At 38.5% G+C, this 16,195-nt stretch overlaps 2 protein-coding genes across 2 annotated transcripts; one reads left to right on the top strand and one right to left on the bottom strand.

Moving 5' to 3' along the window:
* Window positions 1-10,706: 10,706 nt before the first annotated feature.
* EMWEY_00043600 (hypothetical protein, conserved) lies at window positions 10,707-13,154 on the top strand (the record flags this gene model as incomplete). The annotated part of the gene is made up of 2 exons (XM_013482858.1): window positions 10,707-11,988; window positions 12,301-13,154. The coding sequence occupies 2 exons, from the start codon at window positions 10,707-10,709 to the stop codon at window positions 13,152-13,154; spliced, it is 2,136 nt and encodes a 711-aa protein (XP_013338312.1).
* Window positions 13,155-14,543: 1,389 nt separating this feature from the next.
* EMWEY_00043590 (hypothetical protein, conserved) lies at window positions 14,544-16,133 on the bottom strand (the record flags this gene model as incomplete). The annotated part of the gene is made up of 3 exons (XM_013482857.1): window positions 14,544-14,617; window positions 14,781-15,660; window positions 15,994-16,133. Coding segments are annotated over 3 exons (1,094 nt in total), but the record flags the coding sequence as incomplete, so codon positions are not given.
* Between the last annotated feature and the right edge of the window lie 62 nt (window positions 16,134-16,195).

Below are 16,195 nucleotides of genomic sequence, written 5' to 3'. Positions count from 1 at the left end.
TATATATATATATATATATATATATATATTACATATACACCCCAAGAGGAGTGTAGTTCCTACCTACTCCTCAACGCTTGTGCGTACAGTTCGTAGAACGAGACGCAGCAGCAGCAGAAGCTGCTGCTGCAATTGCTGCTGCTGCTGCAGCTGCTACTGCAGCTATTATTGCTGCAATTGCTGCAGCAGCTGCTTCTGTCAAGTGCCAGTCTGCAGCAGCACACAGCATGTGCAGCAGACGCACACGCATACAGGCGAGGCAATGCTGCAGGGAACAAGAAAAAGAAAAGGAAAAAGAAAAAGAAGGAAAAAAAACAATGAGGAGACGAAGAGAAGTTTTTCTTCGTCTTTAGAGCGCTGTGGTGTATATCCATTGCGTCCTGTTTTATTTCTGCAGAAAAATATTCAACAATAATGTCTAAAAAAAAAAAAAGTTGAATATCCTCCTTTCGTGGTTATTTATATTTATATTTATTCTTATAATACTCTAGTTAATAGAGAATAGAGAGAAAACAGTAATAGAGAAAATATTATAATAATATTAATTCTGAATCTTTAGGGATTCCTTCGTTTACTAGAGGAAAAATAATCACATTTCTTGTACAGCAGGAGAAAAGGTAGAAAATATGCATATTCAGCAACAGGATAAATATATATATTATTGTATTTTTATAGTTTAGTACAAATAATTGCATAAATATACGACACTTAGCCATAAAAGAGTTAAAAAAAGAGGAAAATGATTAGCGAAACTCGCGGATATTTTCATGTATTATTCAGCTTTCCTTTTCAGGTGTATAGGCAGCTCGTGTGTACATGAATGCATTAAAGAAGAAAAAAGAAAATTAGTCATTTAATTCTTCAATAAAATAAATTATTTTTTAAATAATTTATTTTATTTAATATTATTTATTTAATAATAAATAAAAAATGGCAATTGCAACAAATAGAACAGCAACAGAGTTTCTTTCTCAATGTAAGTAATGTTTCTTTTTTTTTCTTCGCTTTCTCTTTCTTCCTTTTTCTTCTTTTTTTCTCCTTTTTTTCTTTATTAATTATATATGTTTGTAGACCTTGAAATAAGCGGATTTAATAAAGAAAATGGATCTTTTATGATCTGCAAAGAATTTCTTGATAATGCTGTTGATGCATGCACAAAGAAAAGAACAATTTCTCCTCGTTTTCTACTTCTTGATGATTTAGTTGAATTAAATGTTTTATTAACGGAGAAATATCTTGCTATTACATGCAGAGACACTGTAAGTTCGCTATTTTTTATAATTAATTATATTTATTTTATTCTTTTATTTATTATTTATTTTATTATTTAATTTATTTATTTACTTATTTATTATATAGGGAATAGGCATTGATTGCCAATCTGTTGCTGCATTAGGAGAAGTTTTCTCTTCCTCTAAGGCAGATGATGAGAAAACAGGAGGAGAGTTCGGTATTGGATTAAAAGCAGTAAATAAATAAATAAATAAATAAATAAATAAATAAATAAATTTGTTTTATTTATTTATTTATAATTAATTAATTTATTTATTTTTAGATAATGATGTATTCACAAAGAGATATGGGGGAACCTGTATACGTAAAAATAAGGTAAAATAGAGAAAAAAAAAAGAAATAAATAAATAAATAAATAAAAAGAATAATAAATAATAAGAAAAGGATATAATAAATAAAGATAAAAGGATAATATAAATAAATAAATAAATAAATAAATAAATAATTTATTAATTTATTTATTTTATTAGGATGAATGATAGAGAAGTTTGGACATTCGCGATGGTCCTCGGCAATACATCATCAGCACCAGATATTACTAACTTCTTAGGTATATCTTTTCTTTTTCTTCTTCTTTTTTTCTTCTTTTTTTCTTTTTTTCTTCTTTTCTTTTAATGTTTATTTAATTTTATTTATTTACTTATTTTGTTTTATTATGTTTATTTGCTGTTTATATCATTTATATGTATGCCTATGTGTCTTTTCTTTATAAATATAAATTAATTATTAATTAATTAAACTAAATTATTATTAATAAAAGATTAATTAAATTATAATACATTATTATTAATAAATTAAATAAAAGAAAATAAATATTTATTTTTCTTTGCAGCACAAAATATAACAACAGACGAATGGCCTTGGATAACAGAATTCTCCATTAAGGTATAATAAGAATAAATTAATTTAATTAATTAAATTAATTAATTAATTTAATTAATTAATTTAATTAATTAATTAAATTAATACAATTAATTTAATTATATTATATTATTTATTTATTATTAATTAAATAAATTATATTCCTTACCAACAGATATCTCCTTTATGGGATAAAGAGAAGGAAGAAGAATTAGAGGCATATTGTTCTGCATATACAATATGGAGACAAAGCGTAAGAAATAATAAATAAATTATTTATTATTATTTAATTATATTTATTTATTTATTTATTTATTTATTTATTAGCCGTTAATAAAGACAAACCTACCAATAGGAGGAGATAAAATATATAAATATATAGAAGGAAGAATAAGCAATAAAGGAGGAAAAGATTATTTATTCTTAGCAGCAGCAAATGCATGCGCTAAACAAGAAAATGCAAATATAAGGATGAAGGCAGAATTACATAAAAAAAGAAAAAGATATAATAATAATAAACAAGGAGAAGGAGAGGAAGAAGGAAAAGAAGGAGAAAAAGGGGAGGAAGCAGAAGGAGGAGGAGAAGGAGAAGGAGAAGAAGGAGAAGAAGAAGGAGAAGAAGGAAATAAAAATAAAACAAAAGAAATAATCTTATTAAGAAGTTTTAATGAAATGCCTCTCTTACCAAGTGCTGCATCTGCATGTCTACTTACTAATAGTCTCAGGTATTTTCTTCTTTTTTTTTTCTTATATATTTTATTTATTTATTTTATTTATTTATTTTATTTATTTTATTTATTTATTTATTTATTTATTTATTTGTGTAGAGCTTTCTTGGATAAATATGGCCAATATTATGGCATTGAAGAATTCAGCAGTGATGTTCAGGCAGATAAACAAACTGATGAATCTACAGAAAATATTGATAAGGTAATACAAATATTAATAAATATAAATATTTATTTATATTTATTTATTTATTTTATTTATTTTATTTATTTTATTTATTTTATTTATTTTACTAATTTTTTTATTTATTTGCAGATTGCCTACCGATTTCGCGTGAATACCGCTGAAGAAAATTTATGTTGGAGTCGTATCTGCCTGGTACTCTTCTCGTTGCTGCTGTGTATATAAAGGATAAATAAATAAATTAATTAGTTAACTAATTAATTAATTAATTAATTAAAAATAAAAATTATTATTTAATTTATTTACTTCTTTATTTAGGCAGTGGATATACGAAGCAACAAATCGCTATTTTGTTCGTTTGCTAAGAGCCATCTGCAGGTATTTATAAACAAAAATAATTATTAATTATTAATTATTTATTATTTATTATTAAATAAATATATTAATAATTCTTTATTATTAATTATTAAATAAATATCTTAATAAATAATTATTTACCCTATAATGAATATAATATTGTATTATGTCTTGTGAATAATAATTTGCTGTTTACCCCTATTATTATTATTAATTATTATTATTAAGTATTATTATTATTATTAATTATTATTAATTATAATTAATTATTAAAATAATCTGTTTATAATAATTATTATGTAGGGGGAGACGAGTATAAGACAGACAATAATATCTGCCTTTGAGTGTATTTTTACGAAATTACAAAAGAAATTTCCTATGGGATTCATAAGCACAAAGGATATAGCAGTAAGTATATATAAATAAAAATAAATATAATAAATAAAATATAAATACAACATAATATATCTAAATATATTAATATATTTATATAAATAGAGAAGAAAAGCTTGTGATGTATTTGGTCCAAGCATGGCGTGTTCTTTATCGGGGATAATTTGTGCATCAAATAATCAACAATTTAAGAAAGCTGCATTAACACTTCTAAGTCTTGATCATCTTGCTGTATCCGTAAGTTATTATTTATTATATTTATTTATTCTATTTATTTCCTACTTTTATTCTATTTTATTCTATCTTATCTTGTTTATTTATTCTTCTTGTTATTGTTCTTTTTGTTGTTGTTGTTGTTGTTGTTGTTGTTGTTGTTTGCTGTTTAATATATTCATTTATTATGTTGTTGTTTTTGTTGTTGTTGTTGTTGTTTATTATTATTATATTCATAATTTATATAAATAAATAATAATAAATAAATAAATAAATAATAATTATAAATAATTAATTAGGGTTTAACAAATAATAATTCATCAGCAAACAATTTCTTCTCCTCTAGTCTCGCCAAGAGAGCCAAGACAAAAGCAGCAAAAGAAATTATACAAGAAAAACTCCTAGATATTATTTTGTAAGAAATAAATACATAAAATAATATATAAATAAATAAATAAATATATTTATTTGCTTTATTTATTTATTTATATATTATTTTATTAGGCATAAATTAGAGAGCGAAGATTTCTCTGTTATAAAAAAAGGAAAAAGAAAGAAAAGAAGAAAAGAAGAAGAAAATTATTTTTCTCAAGACTCTGCAGATAATTGTCTTGATGAATCTGAATAAATAAAATAAACAAATAAATTAATTAAATAAATTAATTTATTTTTTTTATTTTTTTTTTTATTTTTTAATTCTTTTCTCCTCTCTTATTGCTGTTGCACTGTACTTAATAATAAATATAAATAATAAAAGAAAAAGATAATGATTATAGTTGTTGTATAATAATAAATTATTTATTTATAATTTAATTTATTAATTATATAATAAACAAAATAAATAAATAATCGTCTCTTTTTTATATTTATAGGGATAGATAATGCTACTGCCTTTTTTATTTATTACTTATTTTATATAAAATACACTAAGCAACTATTATATAACTATTATTAGTTAACTAATAAACAATTTATCTATTTTATTCCTTTTGCATGCATAATTATAATATAAACTAACTATAACTTGCAAATAAATACTTTATTATATTATTAATTATTTATACTTGTGTTAGTTATGCAAACAGAAGTTATTCTTATTTGTTGTATAGTTAGATATTTTCTTTTTGTCCTTTTTCTTTGTAGCAAGAGAGGCAATAAGAAGTACATAAGAAGGAATACTCCTTTTCCTTTTATTTTCTCTCTTTCTCTTCTTATTCCTTTTTATTATATTATTATTTATATTCCTCTGTAATCATAAGGAGGAATAGAGAGTGACGAGAAGGTAATAGAAGTTTTTTGCTCTAAAGGAATAAAATAAAATGAATAAATAAATAAATAAATGAAGAAAAAAAGACAAAAAAATTATTTGTTCTTTAATGTTGCTAACGGCGCTCCCCCCCCACCCTATTGTAAAGATCGAGGGCTCTGGCGGCAGCGACTGTGCTGGAGGGAAAAAGATAATAAATAATAAATAATTTTTATTTTTATTTATTATAAAAATATATCTATTTATTTAATTAAATAAAATAAATAAAAATAAGTAAATAAATAAACAAATAAAATTAATTTTCTCCCTCTCTTTGTTGCACGCTGTCTTCTTCGGCTACACTACTAACTGCCGCAGACTACACAAAGTGCGTACAGACTGATGGTAATTTAATAAGAAAAAAAGGAAAAAAGTATAAATAAATACAATTTTTATTTATTATAATTAAATTTAATTATTTAATTTAAATAATATAAAAGAAATATATTTAGTAACATAGCAGAAGCAAACAAAAGAAGAAAAATATTTATTTATTTGTTGTGCTCACTGTGTTGTTTGTTGGCTGATTTGTTGTCGGGTTGGATGAATGATGGAGTACTGAGGTGGGTATAAGTATGGGTATTTATTTCTTTTGTTTTTGTTTGTTTAATAAATATTAATAAATAAATCGGCAAAATAACTCTAATTAATTGTTTATTGAGCATTTCTTGGTTGGCGTTGGCGGCCTCCTCTTATATAATTATATATTATTGATGGAAAGAAAGAAGCCTCTCTTGTGTATATAAAGACAACGGTGATCTGGTGTTATTCTGTGTATATTTTTCTATTTTCTGAATAAAAATTGATAAATTTTCTTATATTTTTGCATTAATTATCCAAAATTATACAGAAAAGTTGAATAAAATGAAGGGTTTTGGGTCGGATAAATCATCGGGGCCCCCAGCAAGGGGTACCTATAGTAGCGTCGCTGGTACTACAGGGGATTCTCCTAATAGAATAGATTTAGGGGGAAATGGAGGATTAATAGGAATTCTTTTTCCTTGGACACGTATAGAGATGACAAAAGACATGATATGTAAAGGAACAATAAGTGCATTAGTTGGTGTATTATTAGGTATAATATCTTCTCTTATAGTAAATTGTACATTAGTAGAGATATCTGTTTCTTCCTTTTTTTCTGTATATTTAGGTATTGTATTTATTACTGTTGGTGCTGTTATTTTATGGAGAATAAATGTAAATGTTGATGATTCATCACAAGGACGTAAATTACAATTAACTTTTTTTGCAGGTTTAATTGTATTCTCTGGTATATTATGTTTTTTATTAAAACATAATTGGTTTGTAGGTATGCATGCATTAATAAAAATACCTATATATACAATATTGGGTGTATCTGTAGCATTTGCATTAACATTTTCTTTAGTAGATGTAGTTAATTATTTATTTTCTTTTATTCAATCATCTATATCTAAGCCATTAGTTGAGTCTAGGGAGCAAGCATATATGGTACTTTTCTTTACTCTTGTTATGGGGGGTACATTTGGCTGTATATTTGGTCTAATGGATGTAGAGGACGAAATGCAGTACCAAATTAAATTAGCATTATTAAGAGAGCAACAATTCTGTTATCCTCTTGGTGCTATTATTGGTGGACTAGCTGGATTCAGTAACGAAATACTTAGACAAGCAGAGCAAAGAATTCGTTATTGTGCAACAGAATTCGATGAAGATATCTAATCTATAAAGAAGAAGAAGAAAAGGAAGAAGGAGACGAAGAAAAGGAAGGAGAGGACGAAGAGAAGGAAACAGGAGAAGAAAAGGAAAGAGGAAGAAGGAAGAAAAAGGAAGAAAAAAGAAGAAGAAAGAGGCAGATGATGATATATAAGGGGCTCTGTTGTATCCAACAAACACAGAATCCTCGAGGAGGAAACCATGATGATTACCCAGCTAGCCAACGTCCTGGCTAGCTACCCAAGTATGCTGGCTAGTCGAATCTCTAGCTAGTCGAATCTCTAGCTAGCCGGCTCTCTAGCTAGCTGGCTAGCTAGCTAGCTAGCTAATATGGTGGAGAGGCTTCAAGAGAGAAGGAAAATGATTTTATCTGTGTATATAATCGATGAATGTTCGCAGCACGCAGCAGGCGAATGAGGAGGCAACAGCTGAAGTGACACCTTGGGGTGAATGTACAGTTCGTTACCCATCGTATTCGCACTCCGTATACAGCATCTCCCCTTACCCCCGTCCCCCATCCCCCTTTTTATGCCCTATCCTGCACCTTCAGTTTAATAATAAGTTGAATTTATAGACTTGCTATCGGTTCTTCTCTCAGTGAGCATGCAGTTCTTCTCTGCATGCAGCATGCAGATCGTGCTGCAGCCTCTTTTTGTGCCCACTTCGTTGCAAAATCGCAGAAGGAAGGGGGGCCCCGCCGCCCCCTCTACCTAAAGGTGGGGGGGCCCCCTTATTCTGCAACTAAAGGGGTACACGGGGGCCTCTACCGCTGGTTTTTGAGTTTTGGCTTCTAAACGAATCTCCGCTCGAATCGTTATTACTTAGCAAGCCTCCTGGCGGTGAATAGCAGTCGCAAAGGGCCCCCCAAGCGGTCTCCGAGGGGGCCCCTTAGGGCGGCCCCCTCGGAATGGTGGCAAAAATGAAGGCACAGAGATGCAATCCAAGCAGAAGACGAGGTCTAAACAGACAAAGTAGAGAATAAAAGAAGTAGAGAGGGGCCCCCAAGTACAAAGGGGGGAGGCCCACAGTGCCCAAAAAGAGAGGTGGGGGCTCTATGGACAAGTATGAGGTCCCAAGGGCCAGAGCGATGTTCCTAGGGCCCCCTTTATAGGAATTTGTATGTTTTTGTTGTTTCTGCATCATTGAGTATTGAACGTTTGGTGTAGAAGTTGCATGCACGTCTTCGGGTGTACATGCAGATGTAGCCCCTTTGGTAGATATAGTTTATGTGCACAATATATGTGTTTATATTTGCGTCTGTCCCCTTATAGACGGGGAGTTGCATAGAGCAAGGCGCAGATATGTAATTTAGGCAAAATGAACAATAAAGAAGAGAGAAAACAGAAGCATAAGCGTATATAGAGAGGTAGATGGAGAAAAGATAGAGAAATTAAGCGACTACACGCTCACACAAACCATCAATAATATACGTTAAATATATATATTATATATATACTAGCTCGGCAGAACAACTATCACGTTCAAATGACGGAGCCAAGAGGCAAATAGAACCTTAAGAATAAGACGGAGACAGAGACACACAACCGTGTTGCTAGTAGGAGGCATGTATACTAGTACTACGAAGGTTACATTGCAAATTTATTTGCATGTACGTCGGTGCACACATTTAGCCTGCATAATTAACAATGGTGACCATACGCCACAAGCCCTAAACCCTAAAGAAGTGAGGGTTTTGCCGCCGAAGGCACTGCACACCCGACAAAAGGATTTGAACACCATTCAGGTGTTCTGGTGTACGTCTTATATTATGCATTTTATTGTTTAAAGTTTAAAGATTACATAAGAGAACTATTGTTGCTGCCATTCCTTGTAGACAGAGGCTGCAACGAACATTTCAAATAATAATTCGTTTGCGGGTTCCTCCTCTGTCTCGTATGCAGTCCTTAAGGGTGGTAAGGAAGGTGTGCCGCACTCCCACCTTGAAGTTGCGGCTTAATTGGGGTTTAGGATTTAGCATTTTGGGTATAAACGTCAATTTTATGGCCGATTGTTGAGGAGGTTGTCCTTAAAGGCGTGCAGGTCAACGCTAAGCCGACGAGAGCCCGTCTGTCGCCCGTGTAGGCGGAGCTCTCTCCTATTGAAAGCAAGAAGTAAGGAGCCTGCAAGTTTCCCAATTTTTATGATGTACTTTCCTTTTCTGTACTGAATTTAAGTGGAAAGAACTCCTGCGGACATATTTGTGAGGCGTATTGAAACACGAATTGCAGCTCCTGCACTGCACGCGCAAGTGGCGGCTGCAGGTAGGACGGACTTGCAATGTTGAGAGATGCCTTTTTAACCATATCGTAGGCCATAATATGCCTTATTTTATTGAAGTTTAAGAAAAATAAATCCTCTCACGTCATCAATGGAATAACGAAGAGCCGGCGCGATCGCCCGGCGTCGATGCTGCCTCGCGGTTTCCGCACGTGCTCTCTAGTTTGTCTTAGGCTAACTCTGGGTTTACTCCCCTAATTGAATTATTAATAGACTTTAGTCCGTTAGAATTTACAGAAGGCGATAAAAGACATCGTTTAAGAGGTTTTTGTACTCGGTTCATTTCGTAAAACCCGAGTCTGCTGCTGGCCACTCCGTGGGGGAGGGGGGGTACTGGCCAGTTTGCGCCCCGAAACCTGTTTGACAAAATTTATCCCTTACATTGTTTTTAACTACGTTTTTCGGTTTTAGCCAGGGCGGGAGATTGCATTTTCCCCCAGGAGAAGTGCAACACACTGGGCTTTACTCCGTTTCAGCGCAGGAGGTGCCGCAATGCAAAAGCATGAAATTCGTCGGAAAAATCGGTTTTTTGTTATTTACTACTTATTGTGATGATTGAATGAAACATTTTCCGTAACGTCAATTAACCAAGTAGGTTAATTTGTGGTTTCGGGCGAGGCGCGGCTGGCCGTTGGCCTCTGGTCTTCCTGCTGGCCCCGCAGCACGGTTCCCTCCCTGGCTCGGGCACTCTCTGCTTCCCCTCTTCTTTCCTTCCGCCTCTTCTTTTTATTTTGTTGTTTCTTATGAACGTATTTGCCACCGCTTGTACTTTTCTTGCATTGAATTCCCTCGGGGGATGCGCTGGTGGCTGCCGATCCGTTCGGGTCTGTCCTATCGTCCCCGCTCTCTGCTTTGTGTACAGCGGAAAAGCAGTACTGAACCAGCGAGCAAGGGCCCTAACTACATTAATTCAATTTTCTGAAGGATATTGGCAAACAGGAGAAGACGGCGGCGTCTCAAGGACTCGGTTTGCTCGCCTGCCAGCACCCTTGCCTCCTCCTTGCTGCAAACAGTGCTGAACCGGGTGGACGCACAAACAGCGGAACGCACATATAAACACCATTTAAGACAGCAGCGAGGTTCGTATCCAGTTGTCTGCCTTTTATTAAAGTTTTCTGAGAGGGTTCAATCACGCCGTCGCCCTTTTATTGCACAGATTCTCTGCTCGAACCCTCAATGGGTACGTCACTCGCTGAGGTGTCTGTAAAACATCGCACTGGGAACCCGTATCAGATGGAATTTCACTCGAGTTTGAGTCCGTTTTGCTATCCTTCTCTTTTACTGTATCATAGAGAAGCCGTTTTACAGGGTCTGAGCAGAAACCCGAGGTTGCGTGAATAGCACCCCATTAAGAACTACCAGTATCTCTTCTTCGCTAGGTGTGTGCACACCACAAACCATGGAGACAACAGGTGTTGATGGAGGAGACGGGATCTCCAGGAGGGCGCGGGCAAGACGTGTCCTTAACCAGCCCGTTAAGACTCCCTGGAAGGATACCCCCGAGTCCAAGGCCCCTGTTGATGCAGCTGATGTTCCTGCAGCTAGTGCTCTTGCAACGGATGCTGATGCTGCTGCAGGACTAGGCGAAGCTGCAAAAGAGGAGGCGGCAGAATCGAGCGCTGCGGAGGTGGCGAATGACGGTTCAGATGCTGGAGAAGGTTCATCTTCGGATGTGGGGTGTCAATCCACCTCCATGTGCCTGTTTGTGGGCCAGGAGGTGCGTATACACCTGGTGGACTTGGTGCGAACTCGCCTCGCATGCATTCCCCCTTCGTGCCTGGGGTCAATGAATTCCTTTTTTAGAGAGATGTACACTCGCGAAATTGAGCAGGACGCGGCGTTGGCAGAGCTGTATGTAGAACACAGCAGCAGCAGGAAGAACACAAGCCTGCGGCCTTCTCGCCGCATAAGAGGTGTTATAACTGCGTTTTATACAACTGAAGAAAGGCCGCTGGACACAGTGCTGTGTGCAGACTATGTATGTGGAGTAGAAATATGTTTTCGTGTTGGGGTATCTGTACACCTCAGCTCTTCCTCTCCTTCTTGCAGCCATGAATTTGCGGTGTACAGAAGGTGGAACGTGCTCGACTTCCTTTCTCTCCGTCGGGTGTATTGCCAGAACTACAGCGCCGACGTATTTGTTGAAAAGCGAACAGCACGAGAGGGAGCGAAACAGCAAGTACTGAGCGCGGCTGAGTTCTTCAGGAGTTTGCATCCGGACTTCTACTACGGGGACAGCTGCTCTGGAGACAAGGATCCCTTTCTCCTCAACGGTTCGCCGCTGCCTCTTCCCTCTTCAGCAGCGGCAAACAGTCAAACATTGACATCCGCTGGTGGGACTGCTTCTGCTCCGGCGAGTCACAGGAGACGCGGCAGACCCCGCAAATTCCCACGGCCAGAGGAGACTGCCGTTGCAGCAGCACAGGGGCTGTCCCTGCAGCAGCAGCAGCAGCAGACCTGGGCCCTTAAGAGGAACCCGGCTGGAGGCCAGAAAAAATATCCCCAAGGCACTACCGTGCACACACTTGGGGCAAAGTTTTATATCACGAAGGAAACACAACGATCGTTGGAAGCAGACAGGAAGGTGGAGGAAGAAAGAGAAGATCCAGTAGAGGCAGGCATCGACAAGTTTACTCTAGCGCAAGCCACGGTCAATGCAAGAACGGCCAAACGAAGAAGGGGTAAGGGACAGGGAAGGGTTCGCGCTGAGTAGATTAAATTGTTTACTAGATATACGGGTTTACTAGGACAAAGAACGTGCGTGTTGACACCGTTTACTGGGCAAGGGTTTACCATAGAAGACGGTTTATTAGATAAGCTGACATTATAGTGCCAGGGGTTTATTAGGGTCTGGTGGGGAAGCAGAGGAACTGCCTGGTTGCGCACACTTTCTGCCACTTCTAAAACATAGAACCTATAGCCTAAACCCCCGCAGCCGTAGCTTCTGAGGTGACTTGCTGCTTTGCTGAAGCTTTGCTTGTTGTATGCTGCAGCCGAGGAGCCACAACAACTATCAGGGTCTTCTGCCCGCGTGGGGGGCTCTGGGGGACCCTCCAACTCTTCGTTGCGCATGCCTCGCTGTGGATTGCCCACAACTGAAGGCAACACCAGATGCAGCGAGGTCGCGGAGAAGCAGCGGCAGGAACAAAACCAACAATTCAAGCAGCAGCAGCAACAAAGGCAGCACCAGCAGCAGCGACATCAGCAGCGAGAAGACCAGCAGGCGCAGGTGCAGCAGGAGCAAGAGCACCAACACCAGGAAGGACGGCAGGAGGAGGGGCTGCTGTCTCCCTGTGGTTCTGTAGCATCCGGCACTGGAGAATTGGTTTCTCCTCCTCTGTACAGTTCCTCAGTGGCCCCGCATTTGAATGCGGACTCGCGCGAAGCATTGGAAAAGGTGCTGCTGCCGTACTACCGTCGTTGTTTGCAGCTGCTGTTGTCTGGTTTGTTAGGGTGTCTGAATTCTATCCCATACACGGCGGAAGCCTTCTTAGAACGTCAACGAGCAATAGGACAATGCCTTCTAGCAGCTGCTTCTCCTGATTTCAGCCTCGCCGAACTGCAAACCCTTATTAACCCCTTTGGGCGATGCATAAAAACCCGCGCAGCCCCCAATGAGTTGGACATACACCTGCAGCAGGACCTCGTGGAAGATGTACTGCACCTCTCCCGCTTCCTCGAGCAACCGGCAGCAGCAGCAACAACAATAACAGCATCAACAAGAACAACAGCAGTGACAGAGAGCATGCACCCGCTGCCTAGACCGGCAGGACAGAAGACAGAGGCAAACGATGATGGTGCGGAAAGAATGAACAGAGCCTCTCTTTCCCATCCCTCCCTTCTGTAGCAACTGAAACATTACACGGGTCCTACAGGAATCCGTCAGTTTGCGCACCCTCTCGCCTCCCTCCAGGGAGTTCAACGTACTAAAAGCAGTTTTTCAAACGCACGTCTATACATGTATAGTATGTGTATACATACATATATATAGATTATGTCTATCTATACAAGCATAGAAGATACTTGTAGCGAAAATGTGATGACGACGCTTTGATACCAGCTGATCCTGAAGAGCAGAGCCGACGGCTACAGATATCCGGGCCTGGCTCTCTCACTTCTCCCACAGCAGCTCGCTAAGCACCATAGTTTGAGTTATTGCAGAAGCTTGTTTTAGTTGGATGTTGTAGTTGGTCTGCCCTGTATCTCATCTTCCTTCACCTTCTTCGGGCGGCCCCCCTCATGCCAATATAAATGCTTTCACCATCACACATACACCCCGAAGACAACCAAAACAGCCGAATTATGTATAGCCTCTCGTCTACGCTGTACAGACACAACAGCGGGCCGCCTACGTCGGTATTCCTGCCTAAGTATATCCACAGGCGAAAGCCTCAGTGTACTGCCCCAACGGTGTATCGCATTCGCATCCAGGAACCTGGACCCTCGGATAATTCGTATTCCTTCTTGGTTTCATTTCTTCATTCTCCAGTACGTGCACTCGAATTTTTGCACACACGGCATAATGCAGGCGACCTGTCGCCCTTGTAGGCTGAAGTTTGGGGTCCACAGTATGTGTGCATGTCTACGCTTCACTTGAGCGTTAGAGCAACCGTCGAAAACTTATCGGCTGTCCGATGCCTTTCGTTTGAACTATGCAGTCTCCACCGAAGGCGGCAGCCTCTAGCTGCACTCTCTCTGCAAATATTTGGGTGTTTTGCCGGGTTGACGAAGCCAACCCAGCAAAAGGTATGCAAGTTACTGGCATATAACATGGATAAACGCGAGTACGGACACTTGATAAAGCTGTCAGGTACACGTAGCTCGGCGAGAAGAACAAGACCCAAATGATCCAAGTTGTAGTGGAGGGGGACTAGAGCAAGCATGCGCTTGCTGATGTCCTTCATCTCCGCCTGTCTCTTCACAGTGTTACAGTGCAATAAGCTCTATTAGGTCGCCCCGAGGCAGCAGAAACTGCAGAGCCGCTCCCGGTGTATGTGCAGGTGCTTGCAGGTGGCCGTGAGTGTTGGAGAACTAACACTCTCTGAACGAACACACGATGGGTTGAGGTTGCTGTGGGCAAGCCTACAAGTACTGAAGTAGCCCGGAAAAGTTCAAGTTCCCCTCCAGCCCTCGACATTTTCCAGAAAAGGTCTACCCTACTTGCTAAGGGAGAAGAGGACACCCGGAACCAAGAAACCAACCCATGCGTTATTATCTCGTCGACAAATTTAACGGGTCAGTCGATGGGCAGTGCCACAGTGTTGAAGGCAGAGCACAGCTTCAGGGCAGGAGGATGCGTGAGGTACATGCCTGCAAGAGGAAAAATTCAGCACATGCGAAATGAACAGTGAATAACATGGGGGGCTGGGACGAAGTTAACAAATATCTGGGCACAATATGAAACATATAAACAGATATGAAGGCAGAGAAGACGAAGGTACAAGCCAGTGTGCGTATACGTGATAAAACTTACATATCTCCGCATCGAAAACTGCGATGAGAGTTTTATTCACTAGGTGGTCTCCCTCTCCTGATGGGCAGCCTTCCGGCACAACAACAGTTGAGTTTTTTGTGCTGTGAAAGATGAAGCGGTTGCATTTCTTTTTTTCGTCGAGTTCAAGTGTACACTTTAAGGCCACGTTATCGTGGTGTTGGGGTTTCCCAGGTCTGTTTATTCGAAGATCAAAGGAGTAGCTGTAGCGGACCATTTGCCCATCCATGATGAAGTAGATGTCGATGTCTGTTTCGCTAGTTTTTATGGCCGTCATAAGGTAGTCGCGACCGTAGCTGAGGGCCCTCAGCACCTTGGGCGATTCCAAGTGCACCATGATGATGATGTTGGGTGGGTGAAGCAGCACCCCCAAACAGTCGACCTTCTTTCCGAGTCCGAGACCTAGGATTGAGGTGGGCCGCGTCAGGTCTAAAGACTTAGGAATTACAAACGACCCCCACTCAAACAACTGCACGAAGAAGCCCCAGTCGCCCGAGGCGCAATTCATGTGCGGTATCACCTCGCAGTTCGGAAGTGTATCAAAACCCTTCACCACCATTGCACCGTAAGCAAGTGCTGCATTTGTGGACGGATGAGAGACTAAAAAGCCCCCATTGTAGTCAACGCACTGCACTTTCACTGTGTGACTCTCATCAATCGTCACCACCAAACACACTCGGTCAGTCAGTCGAAACGCCACCACAGAGGGGTTCACAATAAAGAGCAGCGGTTTCCACGCCTTTGGGAAAGCGGGCAAACGCTCTGGATGAGAATACACCACAACATCACGCAAATTTGGTATCAGCAGAAATACGTTCTTGTCCCCTTCAATGCCCAGGTGACACTCGTGTTTGCTCCAGCACTGCATGCATATCAGAAAACAACGCAAGCACACACATACACATACATACATACACACACACACACACACACACACACACACATGCATAAACACACACATACATAAACACACACATACATACACACACATACATATAAACATGCACGTAAACGACGGATTCCACGTAGATGCAAACATGCATACGCGCATGGTAAAACCGCCACTTGCCACGTATGCGTGCTTCTGAAGAGTTTAGAACAAACTCGAGCAGGCCAACCAGGTACTTCCTGGCTACTTCATTTTCACCCTTATTAAGATGTGCTTTACGTCGGCCAAAAACAGAAGTGGACTGACCTTTACGTCATACTTCCCCGACTGGACGGCGTTAAACGCCTCGCAAACGCCTTCAACAGGCTCTAGAAAAAGCAGGCGATTGTCTTGGAACAGAGTGGGCTTCAGAGACAGCTTATCCCCATCAGTCAACCCCACCCAACCTAAGAGCGTGCACGCAAAGAGAGTAACTCTGTATATATATATATATATATATATATATATA

The sequence above is a fragment of the Eimeria maxima genome, genomic scaffold, assembly GCF_000499605.1.
Source record: "Eimeria maxima Weybridge genomic scaffold, Emw_scaff808, whole genome shotgun sequence".
Lineage (NCBI taxonomy): Eukaryota > Apicomplexa > Conoidasida > Eucoccidiorida > Eimeriidae > Eimeria > Eimeria maxima.
This window is presented reverse-complemented; position numbering and strand designations above follow the sequence as displayed.